At 52.3% G+C, this 22,110-nt stretch overlaps 1 protein-coding gene across 3 annotated transcripts in view; it reads right to left on the reverse strand.

Annotated features, from left to right (window-relative positions):
* NTN1 (netrin 1) overlaps window positions 1-22,110 on the reverse strand; it is a 211,383-nt gene that overhangs the window by 156,383 nt on the left and 32,890 nt on the right. Inside the window, exons 1-2 of one of the 3 annotated variants that reach the window (XM_075903482.2) lie at window positions 20,384-21,567; window positions 19,087-20,129 (exon numbers count right to left, since the gene is read on the reverse strand). In XM_075903482.2, coding sequence (XP_075759597.1) covers window positions 19,087-20,129; window positions 20,384-20,640 — 1,300 coding nt within the window. In that variant the 5' untranslated portion in view covers window positions 20,641-21,567. Of the gene's footprint in view, window positions 1-19,086; window positions 20,130-20,383; window positions 21,568-22,110 lie in introns of those variants that run through there. The other 2 variants (XM_075903481.2, XM_075903483.2) reach the window with 2 other exon arrangements.

Below are 22,110 nucleotides of genomic sequence, written 5' to 3' on the forward strand. Positions count from 1 at the left end.
TAGCCCATGAGCTGGGGTTCGCCAGAGCCGTGGCTGGACGCCCAGTGACCGATCATGGCTGGAACAGGGCTGGGACAGCAACTCCCTGAACCACCTTGAGAACATGCTGGCGCATGGCCTGGTGACACGGTACTGGAGTGTGGGGCGGAGAGGCTGGAAAGGGGACGTGTCTGGGGAGCTATTGGATGACCCTTCCCAGGGCGTGCCCACTGGGAAGTAGCCCGGTGCAACGATCTAATCCAGAAGCTGCCCTTAGCCACACCCGCCGACTCTGATCGACATCAATGGGAGCGTGGATGTGCCAGGAGGCAGGTTGACCCTCTGTTTAACAAGCCTGCAGAGCTGCGGTGGAAGAAAGCAGCCAGCCGGCGAGGTGCCAAGCCGCTATACGGTTTCATGCCTCGGGCGAGGGCAGGGTGTGTGCAGGAGCCTGTGCGCTCTCACAGAGCCCTGGTCTGCACTAGGGAGTAATTTCGAAACACCCCCCCTTCTTTCCAAAGAACAAATGGAGCGTCCACACTCCCAAGCCTGCGCTTTCAAAACCTGTGCCCCTGCTTTCCTCAGGGAATAGCGCTGCTTCCGAAGTGGGGCCGCGTCGCACTGCTGCTTTGAAATGGCTACTCCCCGGAGCCATTTGCAGTAATGACTCCCCAGTGCTTCCAGGGGCTCTACGGGTGAGGTAGTGCAGGGCTGGCCTCGGGCTCATTTCGAGCTCCCCTGTAGTGGAGACACGCTATTGAAATTGGTTATTTGGGGAGTTACTCTTTCGAAATAACGTCCTCATGCAGACGTGCCCAGAGAGGCCTAGACAGGAGGCACTGCCTGCCGGGCTAGACGCAGACTCCTGCAGGGCTGGAGTTTTCAGAAGAAAAGCGAATGGCTCTGATGCTGAGGTAACACACTTTCCGGACAGCGGCTGAAGCCGCGGCATTGCTATCCCTTCGCATTTTCCCCTAGATGATACCAAACCTACCAGGAAAGGGAAAGACGTTTAATGAGTTTAATAACGATGCATAAACGTAATCTTCACGTTGATGAATACGCGTGCAATCTCCCAGTCTCTCAGCTCTCCCAGTCCTTTGGCAGTGACCTGACTGTATGTTCCAGAGCCAAGTAAACGTTTGCCGTTATTGCACCGATTATTGGTAACCCCAGCGAATCAGTGGAAGGAGCAGCCGCTAGAGAGGCGGCCGCTTCGGCAGAGCGGGTGTGTTTTGCTGGGGACACTCCCCCGAAGGCAGAAACGAGGCTGCCTCAGCACTGGCTTTCTAGACGACATTCCCGGACGTTGCCGTTTGGAGTGGCCCCATGCCCTACTTGGGGCACGTCCATGTTTATTTCTGCAACGCTCAGCCGGCCACGAGTTTGCCCAGAAAACCTCCCCGACGCTGGAGAACATTTCACACCATTTCACGGGGCCTGATGTAAGGCCTGTGCTTCCCCGCTTCAATACTCCATCGCGAGGTGCGACAACTAGCAAGGAGGGGGCTAGTTCCCAGCCAGGAATTCCTGCTTCCCATGCGTGGCCATAACAAGGAAGGGTTCGTGTACTCTGGGAGAATAAGGCAGGGCTCAACCAGCTTGGGGCCTCGGGAGAATTGGGAAACCAGGCGAGAGATAAGCACCTGGATCACAGAAAATGGCTTTGCTCAGTCCTCTGGCAGGCTGCACTGCCCTTGTAGCCAACAGGACAGAATTAGGACGCTGTGCTTTGGCCCAGAGAGGAGGGCAGAGATTAGCAGGGGCTAGCTAAAGGGAAGGCAAACCTCCAAGCCCGGCTTTGTGTTAGCCTAACTGTGCTGGTTTTGTTTGTGTAAAAACCTTTTGGTTGGAAATCAGTTTAACGTTAAGCTTCCTGCGACTAAAGGGCTGTGAGAAAGCTCTCAATATGCAAGGCCCACTTGCGAGACTGCAATTAGCAACTCCCACAGCGTGTGGCTTCCCATCTGGTCCTTCAGAACAACACTGTCCATGCCTAGTATACCGCTGCTGCCTTGTGCTGTGTACCAGGATGTAGGGCCTGATCCGCAGAGATGTGGCGCACCGGGGAGTCCATTGGAATTGTGGGTGTTCAGGAACACTTGGGATCAAACTCTTCTTCTGCAATTCCTATAGACAGTCCCAGCCAAAGGCTTTGCTTTTACTCCACTTACCCCATACAGCTCATTTGACTGCATCGTTTTTCTCCTGAAAAACACTCGTAGGACACATCTACACTACAGAGAAGATCAACCCTCCGGAGGTTGATCTTCTAGTGTTTGATTTAGCGGGTCTAGAGTTGGCCCCTAAATCAAACTCAAGCACAGCCCCTGCTGGCGTCCGGGACTCCTCCTTCTGCAAGGAGTAAGGGAAGCCGGCAGGAGTGTATGCTCCCATCAGCCTCTCGCAGTGTGGATGGGGATTTAAGGTACGTCGACTCCCGCTACGCAATTAACGTGGCTGGAGTTGCAAATCATAGGTCAGCCTTTTCCTCCAGTGTAGACCAGGCCCTACTGAACAAACAGGCATGGTAACAATATAGAGCACTTTTTCACCAGCCCACCACAGACCGAGTATTGCATTACTCTCGTCCCCTATCGTGCATGGGAAACTGAGGCACGGAAGGGAGGAAGAGGTTGATTCCCAGAGGTGATGAGCACCCACTATGCCTACAGAAGGCAATAAGATCTGTGGGGTTTTCATCACCGCTGAGGATGAGGACCCATGCAACTATCCCTGTCTGTGTTTTATGCCAGTTGTTGATAAACGCTGTCACTTCAGGCACCGCACTGGCAGGATCAGGACATCGGCAGAGATGCTGCTTCAAGGGTCTCTAGTTAGCAGCGTGCACCCGTCTCTGGGAAACCTCCAGCTGCTTCAAAGCTTCCACCTGCCACTAGCCTGACACCCACCGATGAGCCTTGCTCAGGCTGATGGTAGGGAAACGCTGGCGAGAAGAATGCAGGGCTTCGGCTGAGCCTCAGCATTGCTCGTGGGCGGTTCACGGGCTTGCCACATCAGTTATGAATGGGAACACATCTGCAGGTCAGGCCCTGGGCCCTGTCTACACTGGGGAGTTATTTTGAAATAATAAGTGGAGCGTCCACACTGCCAAGCCCGTTATTCCGAAATCGTTATATTGAAATAGTGGCCGTGTGGATGAGCCACTGCTGCTATTTCGAAATAACGACTCCCCGGAGTCATTCAAAGGAATTACCCCACAGCACTTCTTGGGGCTCTAAGTCGAGGTAGCATGTCCACATTAGGGGAGCCAGCCTCGGACTCATTTTGAGGCTTCCTGGTAGTGTGGACACGCTATTTCTAAATCGTTATTTCAGGAGTTATTAAATTGAAATAAGTTATTTTGAAATAATTTCCTAGTGTAGACAGGCCTGGAAGAACGATGATTGTGGCCTGAAGCTTTGAGGGCAGGAAGATTAATGCTGGTTAAAGCAAAGGGTTCCCTGGGGTTTAATAAGCCCCTCCTCCCTGGCCAGGAAATTCCTTGGGGAAAAATACACCAGCCTCAAGTGTCTGTGCAGAATTCCAGCCAGAACCTCTGCCGGTGTCTGTCAATGCAGATCTGTGGAGATCAATGGGGCTAGGCCGAGTGCCAGGAGTTGGGGACCCGTCTCAGAATATTTTGTCTACTCGGTTTGTCCCGGAAGCTTTCCCTGCACAGCTAGCACGGAAATACTAAGGCCCAGCCCCAGTTTGCTGGGGAGGAAGTTGTTCACTGGCAGGATTTTGCTTTTAGAGTTTTACAAGAGCTTATCAGTCACCTTCTCCCGGTGAACCAGGGCTGCAGTTTCCTTTCAGCTGAGGAAAATCGCAGCCAGCGGACAGTTCTCGCACGGGACACAACGCAGGCCGGGAAAGGCGCTGTGGCAAACAAGGCTGTCTCCTGCCTAATGCAACGAAAGACTCAATGTGCATCTCGCGCCAACTCCTGGGCCTGGCTTCACAAGCTGTTTCCTTTTCCACGCAGTGATTGCAGTTGTTATTGTGAACCATCCCCATGGCCAAAATCTGAGAGGCACAGGGCAGCTGCAGGTGCCGCTGACGTCAGGGAGATGTGCAGGTGCTCCCTGCAACTCACGCCCCAGCCTCACAGACCAAGCCAACGGCATGGGAACAAATTTCAGAGGTCATGTTCAAAGGGCTTGCTCAATACAATGCAGCATATATTTATCTAATCGTGTTTCCCATATCCGAGGCAACCGGGAGGTGTTTTATTCATGTGAATGGGAGTTTTTAAAGTGTTTTATGGCAGTTCTTGTCTCTAACACTTAAAAAAAAAAGTTACAGAGTGAACTAGTGGCTTGAATTTACCGATGCTACTAAATCTGTTAACAGTTCGGGCAAGGGTTCCTGGCCTCTTTTTCACGCGTTACCATGGTCTAACAAATATTTGAGCTCAGAAGCCATTTCACCGGTGGATTCTTTCATCAGTCCCTCCCCGCTACAAAGAACCTGGATGCTTTATAAATAACAGTTTGGGCTGGCATGCGTTTGGCTTGGCTTAGCCAGAAGCTGGGAGAAATGGAACTGATCAAACAGTGCAGTTTGCAGGGCGGTTGTAGTTGTGTTGGCCCCAGGATATTAGAGACAGTATCTTTTATGGGATCGACTTCTGTTGATGAAAGAAAGAATCTTTCACGCGACAGAGAGCTATTCTTCAGGGCAGGGCAGGTGATGCCTGAAGAAACAAGGCCGAGAGGGGAGAGCAATGCAGAAATATTACGTAACGAACCGCTAGTCCCTTGGTGTGCCCTCGGCAATAGTAAACAAACCACCGAGTCCCAGCCATGTCACCTGACTCAGTCTAAAATACTGTAAAAACAATCCTATTTGAATTCACCAGGTCATACATCCACTAAACTAAGTCACTGCAGTAATATAGCTCCAAACTGTTCTCAAGTATGTTATTGGCTCACTCCTGTCTCACGTCCCTCCTTTAACCACTGATTCTGTGACGAGATCCACGTGGGTAGATCAGGTCTGGTGGTAGTTCCATTAATGTACGAACATAAGAACAGTCAGACTGGGTCAGACCAAAGGTCCATCCAGCCCAGTGTCCTGTCTGCCCACAGCGGCCAATGCAAGTGCCCAGAGGGAATGAGCAGAACAGGGAATTATCACATAATCCCTCTCTTTTCACCCATTCCTACCTTCTGGCAAACAAAGTCTTGGGAAACCATCCCTGTCCAAGTGGGGAAGAGGGTGTTAGGTGCATGGACCCCACTGCAGAGACAATAAGCTCTTTGGGCCCAGGACCTGTCTTTTTCATGTCCCAGGGGTTCCAGGGTAAGTGGATTTTGTGGGCCCCTTTACGCTCTAAGGTGGGGCCAAAAATGAGGGATCCAGTGTGAGGGACAGGGTTGCCAGTGAGTGGGATAGGGACGGGGGTACAGAATCTGGGTGGGAAGAAGGGTACAGGATCAAGCTGGGAACAGGTGCTAATATACTGGTGGAACAAGTGAAATAAAAAAATAAGAATTAGAAGTGTTTGGAAAAAGTGTTTCCCCCCCTTATGGAATATTTTGACCTTTTACCCAAATCCTGAAAACTGGTATTTTTTTAAGCCAAACACTGCTGAAGATGGAAACACTGAGGCAGAGAACTGAAAAAAATGTTTAGTTTTTGCCCCCCAAAATTTTGGTTTTTGGGTTTTCTGATGAAAAATAGAAAAGTTGCCTGGAAAGCAGAGACTTTCTGTGAAAATGTTCATTTAGCTGAGAACCCAGGTCTCAGGCTAAGGAGAAGAAATGGTCCCGGAGGGAAGTGTCTGGCCAGCCCTTACAGGAATAACAAAATTGGCTGTAGGCTAACTCAGGTTTCAGTACAGACAGCATGGGCAGGAACCTTGCATTGGAACGCAGCTGCTGTGAGGGATGGCACCTTCTCCGCCTACTGAAGAAGGTTTCCCAGTGAAGCAGGAAGTCTCACTCTACAGCTGCTGACTTCACCATTTGTTCCCAGCCTGTGTCAGCCTGAGCCAGGCAGGTAATCGTTCAATGCGTGTTGCAATTCCCATCTTTGCTTTCTGGAGTTTGATGATGAGCCTCTTCCTGCAAGTGGCTGGGAAGCCTTGGAGGGCCAGTAGGCCTGTTACGATTGTTATCATTGATGGGAATTCCAGGCTGTACAGTTGTGGCAGGGCCGTTGTGTTTGGGAGAGGATTTTATTTAGAGCCGATATATTATAACACGCACAGTGCGTAGGGTGCTCTACAAATGGAAGACATCATCTGAGTGTGACTTGCACCCCTTAATCTTTATAAAAATATGCTTATGAACAGGAATGTGACATAACTTGAATATGTTTTATGCACTCTAGTTCACGGAACATAGCATTGAAAAAGCTACAATCTGCCAACTGTGCATATTCCATTTGTGCACATGTATCATTCCTGTATTTGAAGTTAGAAATAGGAAGTATAAACCTGTCACTAATCTAGTCACTAATCTAGATATGCTAAGTGAGGGCCATTAGTACTGCTCAAGGAGATTAATGGCCCTGTTTTCAGGCCAATGATCTGTAAATAGCCCTGTTCTTCCTGTAAGCCTGGAGGATGGTTGGTCCAGCCAAGACCTGTGGCCAGGTCACCTGAATCTGGAACCCATTTTGGATGCTGTACTTTTCCACTGGAAGCGTGAAAAGTTAAATTGAACACAAAGGATTCCTGTTTTGGCAACAGAAATATAAAGGTGGGAAACCAGACATCCCTGGTTTCTGTCTAAGATGTCTGCTGCAAACACCTGGAACGGAACATTAAGAAGGATCGGGCCCAGATAAGGAAGGCTACCCAGTCTGGGAAAAAAGCTGATTAAAAGAACTTGAGGGTGAGATCTTACACGTAAAAAATTTCTAAGAGTATTAAGCTTAACTGGCGTGTTTTGTTTTATTTTGCTTAGTAACTTACTTTGATCTGTCTGCTGTCACTTGTAACCACTTAGATCCTACCTTTTACACTTCATAAAATCACTTTTGTGTATTAATACACCCAGGCTACGTCTACACTGGCCCCTTTTCCGGAAGGGGCATGTAAATTTCACGAGTCGTCGTAGGGAAATCCGCGGGGGATTTAAATATCCCCCGCGGCATTTAAATAAAAATGTCCGCCGCTTTTTTCCGGCTTTTAAAAAAGCCGGAAAAGAGCGTCTAGACTGGCCCCGATCCTCCGGAAAAAGTGCCCTTTTCCGGAGGGTCTTATTCCTACTTGAGTAGGAATAAGAGCCTCCGGAAAAGGGCACTTTTTCCGGAGGATCGGGGCCAGTCTAGACGCTCTTTTCCGGCTTTTTTAAAAGCCGGAAAAAAGCGGCGGACATTTTTATTTAAATGCCGCGGGGGATATTTAAATCCCCCGCGGATTTCCCTACGACGACTCGTGAAATTTACATGCCCCTTCCGGAAAAGGGGCCAGTGTAGACGTAGCCACTGTGTAAATAATTGTTCCCTGGTAGGCACAACAGCTGTCTGTCTCTCTCTTTCTGGGTACGTCTACACTACAGCGCTAGTTCGAACTAACTTAGTTCGAATTAGTTAATTCGAACTAAGCTAGTTCGAACTAACGCATCTAGAACTAAAAACTAGTTCGAACTAGCGTTTTGCTAGTTCGAACTAGTAAGTCCACATTGAGTGGACTCTGGACAGGGCTTAAGGATGGCCGGAAGCAGTGCCGGCAGGGCATAAAAGGAGGACTTAGAGCATGGAGATGCTGTCTCAGGCTAGCCGAGGGCTGCGCTTAAAGGGTCCCGACCCCCACCCCGGACACACAGTTCTAAGGGGTGCCCCGCTTGCAAAGAAGTTCTGGCTTGGAGTGCCCTGAGTGCCCACACTGGGCACATCACACCACTCGGCCATCAGCCCGGCTGCACTTGCCGCAGGCTGCCATCTGGGGAGAGGGAGTAATTGGGGGGCTGCAAGAGAGCTTCCACCCCCAGAAGCCCGCAGAGCCAGCCCAGTCCTCCCCATCGGGGGCTCGTACCCCATTCCTCCCTCACCTCCTTCCACTTACCCTTCCCTAGCCCCCCTTCTTATTGATGTACAAAATAAAGATAACGTTTCTTCCAACATTGACTCTGTCTTTATTGAACAAAACTGGGGGGGACTGGGAAAAGGAGGTGGGAGAGGGGAAGAGAAAGGCTGGGAGAGGGGAGGGCAACTAACATGATCAGGGGTTGGGAACAGGTCCCAGATGAAGAAAGGCTACAGAGACTGGGACTGTTCAGCTTAGAAAAGAGGAGACGGAGAGGGGACAGGATAGAGGTCTCTAAAAGAAGGGGTTGGGTGGAGAGGGTGCATTCAGAAAAGTTCTTCCTGAGTTCCCATAAAGAAGGACTAGAGGACACCAAAGGAAAGGAATGGGTAGCAGGCTTCAAACTAGTAAGAGAAAGTTGTTCTTCTTGACAAAGCAAATAGTTAACCTGTGGAACTCCTTGCTGCAGGAGGCTGTGAAGGCTAGAACTAGAACAGAGTTTAAAGGGAAGTGAGATAAAGTCATGGAGGTTGGGGCCATGGAGTCCTATTAGCCAGAGGGTAGGAGTGGTGTCCCTGCCCAAAGTTTGTGGAAGGCTGGAGAGGGATGGCACGAGACAAATGGCTTGGTCATTGTCTTCGGTCCATCCCCTCCAGGGTCCCTAGGGTTGGCCGCTGTTGGCAGACAGGCTACTGGGCTAGATGGACCTTTGGTCTGACCCAGGACGGCCATTGTAAGCTCAGGGCTCAGGGTCGGGGTCTCAGTGGACCCCCTTGATTTTCATGCACACCTGGTCCTGGGTGGCCAGGCTGGCAGCTCTCCTGCCCTAGACGGCCACTTTCCTGTGCCTAGTGCGGAGATCGTGGACGAGGTCCACGATGTCCGCACTAGCCCAGGAAGGTGCCCGCCTCTTGCGGTCCAGGGCAAACTCCCGGGAGCCGCCAGCCTGGTCCCGGCAAGAGGGGGTGGGCTGGGGGGCATCGGGTGGGTGGCTCTGTGCCGTGCCAGGTGCAGGGTCTGCTAGCTGGGTGCTGGCAGGCTTGCACCTGGCACGGGCACCGTAGCCAGCCCGTGCCCCTTTAAGGGGTCCGGGGCCGGGAGGGGGGCATAGAGTTTCCCTGGTGTTGGCCAGAGTGGCCACCAGGGAAACCTGGGGAGGGCTAGCCTCCCACTAGTTCGAACTAAAGGGCTACACAGCCCTTAGTTCGAACTAGCTAGTTCGAACTAGGCGTTAGTCCTCGTAAAATGAGGTTTACCTAGTTCGAACTAAGCGCTCCGCTAGTTCGATTCAAATTCGAACTAGCGGAGCGCTAGTGTAGCACCTATTAAAGTTAGTTCGAACTAACGTCCGTTAGTTCGAACTAACTTTGTAGTGTAGACATACCCTCATTGATGAAGGGGGCAAACAATTTATGAGCTTGCTCAATATAAAACTTCATGCAGAATAAGATGGATTTACCTCAGGTTCTGGTCCCAATGGGGCTATACACCTAGGTGCTGTGTCCAGTGCCTTTGAACTTCCTAGAGCTGAGCAGCTCTCAGGGTCCGTATTGCTCTGCTGTGGGCTGTGATCCCAACTGGAGGAGACCAGAGACTCTGGCACAGCAGGACAAGGTAGTGGTATACCCCAAAAGATAGGTAGGTGGGCTCAATGGTACTACAGCACATCAAGTGAGAGTCTCAAAGGGATCTGTGTGACCAAACCCATCACCCAAAGTTTGAAATGCTGGTTTGAAGAAGTTTTGCCCTTCCAAAGCACTTGCTTCCTGATATGATTTTGGCATTTATCGGAAAGGATGAACTGGTGTGTAACTCAGAAGTCTCAGGTCTAAAATCTGCTCTATACTCTGTAGCATTTACAGAGTATGGATGTTAAGGACTAGTTGACAGGATGGTCTACTAGTTGTTCTCCCCGCCTTGATGCCTCTATCAGCGAGTGGCATTTCAAAGGGGCAGCGCGCAGAGCCCGGGGTCTCCAGCTGGCCCCGGGCTCTGTGCACGCTAAGCCTGGGATCAGCTGTGCGGCACTGTGCCTTTGAAATGCTGCTGCACCGTGTGGAGCCCGGGGTTCTGGTGGGGAGTCCCCAGCTGCCCCCGGGCTCCATCTGGCACTGCCCTTTAAAATGCCATGGTGGCGTTTCAAAGGGGCAGTGCTGCCCTATCGACTAATTGTATATTTTGCATCAACGTTTCGATTAATTAAATACCCGATACTTAACATCCTTACTGCAGCTAGGTTTGTGCAAGGCAGCTTATTTCGACCTAATTATGGAAATGTCTGCAGTTAAATTTTGCTCTTGCCAGGGTAGCTGTCCCATTGCGCCATCTTAATAACTCCACCTACACCAGTGGTGTAAAGTCAAGGTCAATGCAATAGGTCCACACGGTGTCAGTTTAGACACTGTATTGATGACATCGACTATTCCTGGCTGTCAGGAGCCATTCCACAATGCCCCGCCCTGACGGTGCAACCCGCAGAGGTGCTCCTGTGAGGACGCATGCTGCCGACACAAGGAGCAAAGGGAAGGCATGCACAAACAATGCAACTACTGCAGCAGCCGTCTGCTGATATATCTCAGGTTGACTTACTGGTGTCATGTGGGGATGGCCTAAGAGAAAGTGGTGTGTTCTAAAGAACTCTCCAACAAAATAATTAACCCATTCAACCCGATGCTGAGTCATTTCTGGCATGAACTCCAGATGCTTCCCCAGAAGTGTGCACTCGTTTCCGTTGTCTCTCAAGCTAACAAGGAAAGAAGGTGCGTGTCTTCTTGACCCTGGAGTGGCTGAATGTGCTTGGGCATTTCCAGAAAGCGTTACCAGTCGAAATGGATGGGACCCTCTCGCCCTGACTCATTCCAACAGATCTTACTCAGGTGGCTAATCCCACGGTGGTCAGTGGAAGTACTCTTCCGAGTAAGGACATGGGGGAGCTGGAAGACGGGATGCATTGGAAGTGTTATCTATAGCAGGGAAGCACAGAACTAGGATTCAGGACTGAATTAAAGGCTCTGTGTCATGTTGTCATCTGGAGCAATGTTGTGGTGGCCCTGTCAGTCCCAGGCCACCTTGTTAGAGAAACGAGGTGGGTGAGGTAAAATCTTTTACTGGAGCAGTGTTGTTGGCAAGAGAGACAAGCTTTTGAGCTTACCAAGAGCTCTTTAGCCGGTCTGGGAAACTTCGGGCTTGGGGCACTGTGCTGCTTCAATGTAGACACAACTAACACCAATGGGAGGGATTCTTCCCTCAGCATAGGTAACCCACCTCCCAGAGAGGTAGTAGCTCTTCTGTCAACACAGCAATGGCTACATGCGGGGGGCGGGGCGGGGGGGCGGGGAGGGAGGCGGGGCTAGGCCAATAGAATTATGTTGCTCGAGGGTGTGGATTTTTCACACCCCTGAGTGCTGTCGTTATACCAACATAGGTCTGTAGTATAGACCTCGCCTAGTTTTCCTGTGTAGACCCGGCTTGGGTATAGACAAGCTCTGCTCCTAGGGTCACAGCTGAATACAAGATAGACCAGACTGCTTAGCGTGAGTAGTTATCACACATTGCAAGGCTCCATTCCAGGTGAAGTGGCCCATTCACACCCCTCTGTCCAGTCATAGGGCAGACAGGAAGGGAGCAGGGGAGGGAGGGCTTTGCATATTGCTGTAATAATGTCTAGTTAAGATAATAAACCATCTTGTTAGTCTTTAAAGTGCAACATTGTCCTGCATTTTGCTTCAGCTACCCCAGACTAACACGGCTACATCTCTACCACTAGTCAAGATATTAATTTAAGCTCTTGGGCTCATTTTTGGAAAGTGTTGGGCAGGTTTCCTTTGAGACTGAGGCCACTGGATTTAAAGTTTCTTACAGCTAGCTATAAACTCCTAACAAACTCCCCACTGGCTTCCCCTCACCCACCCCCATTCTCCCTATGACTGGTGGGGGGTTAATGGTTAAGGTTACGATGTTAAGGTGTCATTTTGCCTGGAAATACGTGTTAACTACTTATGCTAAATAATGTGTTCCACCTGGCATTTAGCTGTGACAGAAAACTCCTGTGTAGCTCAAAAGTTTCTCTCTCTCACTAGCGGAGGTTGGTCCAGTAGAATATATTACCTCATCCATCTGTTCTCTCATTTTGAACAAGTCATTTAATCTCCCAGTGCCTAGTTACCCACCTCTAAAATGAAGGCAATAGCACTCAATCAACCCTACGGTGCTATTCTGTCATTCTTTCCTACGGTGTTTCTTGTATCTTTCTCTGAAGCATTTAGCACTGGCCACTCTTGGGGTACATCTACACTACAGAGGACGCTGCCGCTGTTGATCTTCCAGGGTTTGAATTAGCGGTCTAGTGAAGACTGCTAACTCGAGGTGAAAGGGGTGCTCTGGTCCTGCTTTCCCGAGGAGTAAGGGAAGTCAAAGGAAGAGTGTTCTTCCTGCAGTGTAGACCGCACCAAAAGCCGAATTGAGATACTTCGACTTCAGCTACGGAATTAACGTAGCTGAAGTTGCATAGCTGAGCTCAATTTTGTCCTGTAGTGTAGACGTTCCCTCAGAGACAGGACTTTGGACTAGATGGACTAATGCGTTGATACAGCACTGCCTACGTTCCCAACACACACTTGTAAACAGTCTTTGTGAATCTTTGATTAAAGAGCTGTATGCATGGAAAGTGATTAGTTTGGGGGACTTTTTTAAGCTATTTGGGATTCATGTAACTATAATTGAGACCCCTGGAGCAATATAATGGAGTGATTGTATATTGTACAACAGACAGCAACAAATCATCATGATGACAGAGAAGAAAATCAAATCAAGTGGACTTTTTGAAGTGTAAACATATAAGACTATTAAGGATGTGATCTTGAGTTAATCCCAAGATGTAAATTCACTTAATACAAAACATAGCTCATCGTAAGGGGAGAAAAATAAGCCCCAGCTGTGGTGAGAAAGGCTGGCATTCCCCAAGGAGAGATGATTTTCATTGCCTTTCCAGCAGCTACCCTGGGAATACACATTTTTCAAGTGCCTTTTTCTGCCTCTCCTTTTACCTTTGGCTGGGCAAGTTGGGGTGATTGCTTTTAAGAAGAGAAATGCTCGGTGGGAGCAAAGGAAAGAAACCATCTTATGGAAATGGCAGCCCTGGGGTGAGGAAGGCAGTGCAGCCGGATGGAAAGTGGCTCTCTTTAGCTTGTGCCAAAGCTGGCATGTTGATGCCGGAGGATCCTGGTCACCAGGTGTTAATGGGAATCCCAGCAGAGACTCTGCTCCAGATGTTGTAGGCTAACTGAGATAAATGACAGCTCTCTACTGATTACACATTTAAATAGCACGAGCTTCACACTAGGGATCTGGAGATGCTATTTCCCATGGAGACCCACTGGCTAATCACATCACACCTCTTAACTCCTTCATTGCTGCCACTCTTCAATCAACCTGGGTATTTTGATGCTGGTCCTTACTCCTGTTAAACATAAGTTCTTCAGAATTCTGTAGTGTTTGGGGTTTCGCACCGTGAACAGAGCACTAAACCAAGGAAATCTAATCTCATAAGAGGGGGAGCTAGACTCTCTCCCTATAGCCCTCAGATTTTCAAGGCGGAAAGGGACCAGCTGTGATCATTTAGTCTGGCTTCCTATTTATCACAGGCCAGAGGAATCCCCCAAACTGCTTCCTAGGCCAAACTTTTAGAAAATTATCCAACCTTGATTTTAAAATAGCCAGTGAAGGAGACTCCACTACAGCCATTGGTAAATTGTTACAGTTAGCATTCAATATTTACACCTCATGTCCAGCCTGCATTGTCTTTGAGTCACTGGATCACATTAGACCTTTCTCTGCTGGGCTGAAGGATTTGCTCCCTGGATGCGTATGTACAGATTGCATCCGGTCACCTCTTAGCTGTCTCTTGAAGTGACACAGACTAAGTCTATCACTCAAAGGCAGGTTTTCTAACCCTTTAATCATTCCCCGGGCTCTTCTCTGACTCCTCTCCAATTTAGCCACATTTCTTTGAATTGTGGGCACCCAAACTGGACACAGTATTGCAGCCGTGGTCACTCCAGTGCCAAAAATAGCAGTAAAATAACTTCCCTGCTCCCATTTGACAGTCCCGTTTACACATCCCAGGATTGCAGTAGCTTCTTGGGCCACAGTATCACACCAGGAACTCATGTTCAACCATTTATCCTCAATGGCCCCCAACTCTTTTGCAGAGTCCCTGCTTCTGAGGATAGAGTCCCCCGTCCTGTAAGTGCATTCTTTATCCCTAGTGATACACATTTCTATTTTGCCATTCGAAAACGTGTATTGCTGGCTTGTGCTCAGTTTACTAAGCAATCCACATTGCTCTGCACCAGTGACGTGTCCCCGTCACTACCACTCCCACAGTCTGTGCGTCATCCGTGAACTTTATCTGTGAGGACTTGCTCTTTTTTCCAGATCACTGATAAAAATGGGATATTGTGTAAAGCCATGAACCAGCCCCTGTGGGACCTTGCTGGAAATGCACTCGCTCAATGACATTTCCCCATTACAGTTACATTTTGAGACCTATCGCTTAGCCAGTTTTTAATCCACGGAATGTCTGTTGTATCAATTCCATATCATTCAAAGGCTTTAAGGGCATAGAGCCAGATTTGCCAGCATGCTCTGGGCCATGCCATTGGAGAAAACAGCCATCAGCCCCATTCAGCTGGTCAGAGAAGAGGACGTGAGGTGTCATGACGAGGGCACAAAGCCATGAATGAACTTGGGTGAACCTGGGCTCCGCTCCCTTCGTCTACGTCTATCCTCTGGCAATGCCATGGACTTTGCTGGAGCTGCTCTAGATTTACCCGCATGGGAGCTGGATTAGAATTAGGCCCTAAGGGGTGGGTTTTACCATCACCTGTGAAGACTTGGGAGTTAGTGTCCTCAAACAGCAGCAAATAGTTAATGCAAATAAGCCACTTTTTACAGTAGGGTAGAAACTGTAAGCATCAACCCCAGGACTTTGGGTAATGAGCACGCACAGGGTAAAGAGACAAACCTCTCCCTTTGCAATCAGTTCTTTCCTTTGTATTGAATCTTCCTAGAACTCCAGTGACGTAGGACTCTATCCACTTCCACAGTACAAATTAAACCCTAACGTTATTCTGCACAGAAACTGTTCCGATTTACTCCACGGAATTATCTTCAGCAGCAAAGCATTTGAGTCCTGCGGCTGAGAGAACAGCCCAGTGAAGAGCACACTCGCACAGCGCCGCTTGTGTCATTATTCCCCTTGTACCACAGGTACCCGCTACCAACAGGCAAATGAGCTACAGGCACCAAGCAGCTCATTTCACACAGTCGTCTTTTGTGTGAGCTTTGCATTACAGCAGTGTTATGCAAATCCTGGGGTTGGGTTGTGGAATTAGTTTTCATAAACTGTACCCCCGTCTCAGACTGGAGAAAATCTTGGTGCATCTATCTTGCCTGATTTATTTTTAATTATTATTTTCAGTAAAAATATAAAGCTGAAGTGGCACATAGGAAGTTCTAAATTTCATAGGAAGTTTATTATAAGCTCAGTATCTCATTTATAAAAGATAGTTTATTGTCTTTCAGTCTGTGAAAACCAATGGTGCCTACAAATTCGCAGGGATCATCAACAACCCCTTCACAAGACACAACTCATCCGGAATAGAATAACCACTAAAAGAAAGATCAGTACCACCACTGTTTCAGATTACACACATGAGTGTATAAATTATATATTAAATACATACACTGGACTAGATGTTCAGATGATGTAAATCGGCACAGTTCGGTGGACTTTAACCGAACTCTGCTGAATTATCACAGCTGAAGTTCTAATGTCTGGGTAAATGAAAGATTTTCTGTCTTCTGCTGAGTGTCACCAACTCTGAAATAGTATATTCTTCCCTTTCATGCTGTTTTAGATTACTTCTGGAAGAAATTCCAAGTTTCACAAAAGAGAAGAATCTAGCCTCCCTACATCCATCAGTATTTTAATTGTATACACACACACCAGAAACTCCTCCACAATTAAAACTGTGTTGTGATTTCCATTTAAAAAAGAATTAAATTTCTTTCTTTCTTTCTTTCTTTCTTTCTTTCTTTCTTTCTTTCTTTCTTTCTTTCTTTCTTTCTTTCTTTCTTTCTTTCTTTCTTTCTTTCTTTCTTTCTTTCTATTGGTAGCAGAAAGAGAGAGAGAACATGTATATATTGGCAGAATAGAATTCTACTAAAATTCAGACTTGACATGTTCATGGAGCTAAGGGTTAGTAAAGGTTTTGCAAAGCACACATGTCTGCATTTTGTATTAATCTTGAAGTATCTTAGCCATGTTAATTTTCTAAAGGAAGAGGACTTAGTGAGCCAAATAACCCTGTGCATTGCCAGTATTTTTCTTTGTTATTATTCTTGGTGTTCAAGAGGAAGACACAGAAATTAAATACTCTTTAAAGTCACATCTGATTATGATTTAAGCAAAGGAAAAACAAACTGTTCAGAGATGCTGCACATTGTTTTTCTTATCACTGGAGCGGAATATTTTGGATGACAGGGTAAGTGATATATACTTTCTATGTAAATATCTGATTAAATATTCACAAATGATAGAGGCACCCAGGAAAAGTTGCTCTCCAAGGGCTAGTTCTGTTCATGGTAAAGTCAATGGAATCACCATGGTGGAAAGCCAGTGTCAGGAAGATCAGAGACCAGGGTATAATCAATGGCTAGAATTTGCCACATAAATGATAATTGAACATTAAGACTAGGGTACACTCAGCTAGTGTAAATCAGGGGAGCTCCCCTGACTTCAGCAGAGATACTCTTGATTTATACCAGTTGAAGAATCTACTGCAGATACACAAGTGCTAAACACCCTTGATGCTGAAGCATTTTATAAGCGAGTATTGCTATATGTTAGCTAGCGCTGGACTGTGATTCAGATGACAAGTAAAAATGAGTTATAGTTGAGTTTCTGATAGGCAAGTTTTCTGACCATAGCATTACCCAGTGTGTGGCATGACTTCAGAACTCTGGCTAGAAGACCCCAAAGATTAGAATGATAAAGCTAGCCGGGGATATTTCATAGGAAAATGCTGATGCATCCCAAATGAAACTTTTCATGGAAATGTACTATGTTTAACAAGATTTCTCAAGATGGAATATCTGAGGGGGTGAAGGCGGGGAGGAGAGAGAGATCCACCACAGAAGATCCAGGGCCCATGAGCTAGGGCATTAACTTGGGTCTCACATTTTAGATGAGTGTCCAGACCACTGGGCTATTTTGGGGTGGGACTCACTCCCTCACTCATTTTCTCTCTGTTTTTTTGTACAAATATTTTGAAAGGACTACTTTGTGCCCCAGTTCAGAACAGAAACAGATGCAGAAACTGCCCCCACCCCGCCCTGTGGAATAGGGTTGCTGCTGGGGTCAGCTCTAAGATGTATTAATGGGATGGGGTGCATGGGGGCACTACATGACTGGAAAAGAGGGGGTGGCAGAAGATACTGAGAGGGAGAGACAAAAGCAAAAATTCCTGCAGGTCAGAACTTAGGTGAACAGGACAAAGGCAGGGGCGGGGCCCTGGGGACAAGAATGGGAGGAGATGCAGGACAGGAGTAAGGGGCTTTAGCAGAGCTGTGGAGGCCCAGAACTAGGGAGTGCTACAGGAGAGCACTGGCAGAGCTGGAGGCAGGGGAGAGGGCTTTAAGGGGGTGCTAGCAACCAGGAGTTAGGGGCATGCCACGGCTGTGTGGGAGCCCAAGAATGAGCTAGCAGGGTGCACTGCGGGACAGGAGAGACTCTGTGCAAGCCACGGGCTAGGAGAGCGGGGGTCTACCCAGAGGCCTCTTGATCAGCCACCTGCGCTCCCCTTAACACTTGCCAATTTCTCCCTCCCTTGTCTCCCCAAAAGTCCAGACCCCCTTCCCCAGAGCCAGGGGGAGCTGAGACGCACGAGGCTTCCTAATTGCTTCAGGAATTTCTGTGCCTGGTCCGAGAACAGCCAGCCCCGACAGCCGAGACCACAGCATCGGGAGGGAGCTACCATCCACGCCCTACACTGCAGCGCTGCCTGTGAATCCTCCCAGAACCTTTCTCCGACGATAAACTGGAGACTCCGTATTGTTTACAGCCCGGAGGGGCTGGCTTTCTTGCCTCCGCCCGGGTGATATGAATCACCCCCAGCACACGGCTGTTTCTCGTTTCAGCCCTGAGCCTCACTCAATCCCTCAGTCGAGACCCCGGGTGTTACTGGCTGGGGCAGGGCTTCTGCTCGAGACAGAACCGACCCAAACACAGCACCTCACCCCCCCCTCCGCTCTCTCTCCTGTCCGTGGCTCGGCTGAAGGCAGGCCCCGGGGCTGGGACCCATCTTCCGAGGGAGGTGCTGCTAAAACGCGCCATCTCCCGTGCGCTCCCCCGGCGCGCCGTAGCCGAGCGACAAAAGTCACCGGAACCGGCCGGGCTAGGACCGCCGCCCCCACGTCATCGGGATGGCCCGAGGCCGAGGGATTACTGACCCTGAGGCAGGGCTGGAAAGTGACCCCGGCGCGGCCCCTGGGTCAATGTTCCCCGCCAGCCCTCGCCGCCCGCTCCCGCCCCAGGCTCGCCCGCGGCGCAAAGCCTGAGCGCAGAGAAGCGCAGGCGGCCGAGGCTCTCGCTCTGCGCCCCAGCTCCCCGTAGGCACCCGCGAGCCCCGCGACACTGGGAGATTCCCGGGGGCCAAGGCACCGCCCTGCCGCGGCTTTCCCCAGCCGGCTCCGGCCCGGCCACATCCGCCTGCGGCTACCTGGGAACCCGGCTCCGCCTGAGCCATCTAGCCACTCACCCGGCCAGCCGGGCGCGGGCACCAAAGCGCCTCCCTGCCTGTCCGAGCCCCCGGGGGAACGGTCCAGCCGAGCTGGGCAGGGGACCCCCCTGCATTGCCAGGCTCGCCTGCGCTTCTCCTGCTAGACCCCAGGGCTCCCGGCGAGCCTGGCTCTGTCACCCGCCAGCCAGTCTCCCCTGGGCCAGGAGTCCCGAGCTCGCCTGGGTCCCTTTGGCCAGACCCCCCGCCCGCCTCCCCACGCGGCCCCAGCATTGCCGGGCCCCTGAGCCCCGACGGCCCCACGCGCCGCCCCGCGCGCGGACTCACCCACGCACTCGTTGGCCTCGCGGGCCGTGGCGCGCTGCCAGGGCCGGTCGTAGTGGAAGGGCTTGCAGCGGTCGCACTCGGGCCCGGCCGTGTGGTGCTTGCAGTCGCACACCAGGTGGTCGTCGCGGTCGCGGAGGCAGCGGGCCGCGTGCCCGTTGCACTTGCAGCGCCCGCCCACCTGCAGGTCGGAGACCGCGTAGAAGTAGGAGTCGCGGGCCAGCTCCGAGTCGTCCTCGTTCTCGTCGCCGAAGGTGTGGAGGCGGCTGAAGGCCACCTGGATGTCGGTGGCCGTGACCCAGTCCTGCAGCACGGGCGAGTTGTCGAAGTCGTGGGCCGAGGGGCGGCCGTCCAGGGTGCTGAAGGCGATGAGGCCGCCGGCCAGCGGGCGCATGTCGGTGTGCGAGTCGGTGCAGAGCGCCTCCTGCTCGTTCTGCTTGGTGACGGCGGCGCGGCTGGGCTTGGCGAAGACCTTGCGGCACTGGGCCGAGTAGAACTGGAAGGGCACCCAGCTGCGCCCGTAGTCCATGGACTTGTAGATGGCCATGGACTCGGGGCGCGGCGAGCAGAACTGCAGGCTCACGTAGGTCACCTCGAACTTCTTGCCCAGCGAGAGGGTGAGCGTGACGTTGTGCGGGTGCTGCACGAAGGGCTCGGACTGCCAGCACGTCAGGTTGTGCGGGTTGTTGAGGTCGGTGAGGAAGGCGGGCGGGTGCGCCCGGCGCGGGTCCGAGGCGTTGCAGAGATGGCAGCTGCGCACCCGCTCCTCGCCGCGCTCGCTCACCACGCAGTAGCGCGCCGGCGGCCGCCCGCAGGTGCTGGACACCTTCACCTCCTTGCCGAAGGCCGCGTTGACGAAGTCGGGGATGCACCGCCGCGGGTGGCCGTGCTCGTCGTAGCAGGGGTCGGGCTGCGCCGTCTGCACCGCGAACATGCCCAGGCCGTAGCCGCCGCGCGCGCCGCCCGCCAGGCACCACGCGGCCAGCAGCGCGGCCACCGCCCGCCAGCACCTCCCGGGCATCCTGGGCGCGCCTCCTCGCGGGAGCCTGGGCAAACACACAGAGAAGGGGGAGGTGAAGCCGCCGCCGCCACCGAGCCCAAGGAGGCTGCAGCCCGGCCCGCCCGCCCGCCCGCCCGCCGCGTCCCGGAAACGCTGCCCGGCCAGAGGCTCGCGGGGCGCAGGGAGGCAAACGCTCCGGCCGGGGAGAAGCGCGCGGCCGCCGGTCGGCTCCCCCGCGCTAGCCCGGAGCTTGGGGCCCCCCGCAGCCGGGGCCTCGGGGGCCAGGAGGTGGGACGCTACCTGGCTCGCTCTGGTTCCCTCCGGCGGCGCACGAGGAAAGTTTCCGGAGCTCGCGGGGAAGGAGGCGGCGGCGGCCCCAGCTCGGATCCGAGCTCGCCTGGCTCGCGGAGGATGCGAAGCGGCGTGTGGCTCAGAGAGCCCCGAGTCTTCCCATCCTCAGCCCAAACCGCAAACACCCTAGTGGCGGGGCTCGGCCCTCCCCGCGCCTTGCCCCGAGCCTGAGTGACGTGCCCGGCTCCGCCGGGGGCTGAGGTCATCTGCAGGAGTGACACGCCGCTCGCCCAGGGAGCAGCACAACGGCAGCCGCGGGGGGGGGGGGGGGGCAAAGCCACTCGCTCAGCCGGGGGGAGCGGGGCTCGCGGGGGCGGCGGGGGGACGGAGCAGACAGGGAACCCGCCCGAGCGGGCTCCGCAGTGCACAGCGGCTGTTGGAGCGGCGAGCCTCAGGCAAAGGGAGAGAGGAGTCGAGGGGGGAGGGGCTTGGCGTCCCCAGCCCCTGGTCAGGCAGCAGGATCGGGCCCCGCTCTCTCCCTTTGACAGTGGCAAGGACCTTCCTCGTGTGCCCCTTAGGGAAGTGATGGGGGAGGGGAGGGGTCCCTCTCCGTTACTCTATGGGCTTCGCTGGGAGGCGGGGGTGTTACTGGGGGCCCTGAGGGCATCTGGCCCTGAGCCAGGCTTTGCGCGAGGCTCTGGTTGGTATTTTCCCGCCCGCACGGCGCGCAAGGCGCACGGGTTGGAGCCTGCAGCCGCGCACGGGGTGCAAACAGGGTCTGGTCGCAGTTGCAGAAGGCAGAGCAAGTCTGTTCGGGAAGCGCACGGGAAATGAGAAAGCAAGTGCGGGGAGGGGAGCTCGGCGGGAGCAGCCTTGGCGCGCTGTTGCGCCCGCGCAAAGAGGGGTCAGAAAGCTAGCGCGGAATCGGTACCCATGAGCGTCAGCGAACGCAGGATCGGGCCCTTTTCAGTCCCGCTCTCCAGGCCAGGCTCGGGCAGAACGTCGGCTGCTCTGTCCCCCCCTGGGCTTTTTGCCCCAGGCAGGAGCGCAGGATCGGGCCCTTGCCATGCGGCTGTGCTCGCTGCCCAGGCGGACGCCTTCGCCAAGAGCCTAGAGCGGTGCGGGGCCCTTGGACTGGGCGAGCTGGCAGGACTTGGTCACTTTCCAGGTGGAGAACAGAGGCAAATCTACTGCCGGGGGCAGCCCGAGCGTTTGGGAGAAACAGGGACCCTAATGTAAGAACCATCCTGAGTAATGGAGCTGGGACTACCGGTGGGCACTAGCAGCCTTCCTGGCTCCCATCTCGGGTCTATTCTCCGGGGAGCACATGTCAGGGTGACATAAAAACACCTGCTAGGAAATTGTACAGTCCAAGCTTTTTAAACTGTGTAGAAGTTCCCAGTACTGGCCAGGACAGGCCCTCTCCACCTCCTCCAGGGATATCCACCCGGGAGCTGCTCTAGGAAACCCTGCAAATCGCTTAATTGCCTCTCACAACCCAAGAGAGCTGCTTCCAGTCCCGCCACACGCACCCACTGCATGTACATTACGTGCGCACACATTGCACACGCACATTGCCCGCGCACACATTGCACACGCACATTGCCCACCCACGCACATTGCCCGCGCACACATTGCACACGCACATTGCCCGCGCACACGTTGCACGCGCACATTGCCCGCCCGCACGTTGCACACGCGGCGCACATACACACACTGCACCTTGGCACCCCGTA

The sequence above is a fragment of the Pelodiscus sinensis genome, chromosome 20, assembly GCF_052426305.1.
Source record: "Pelodiscus sinensis isolate ZL-2025 chromosome 20, ASM5242630v1, whole genome shotgun sequence".
NCBI classification, from domain to species: Eukaryota; Metazoa; Chordata; order Testudines; family Trionychidae; genus Pelodiscus; species Pelodiscus sinensis.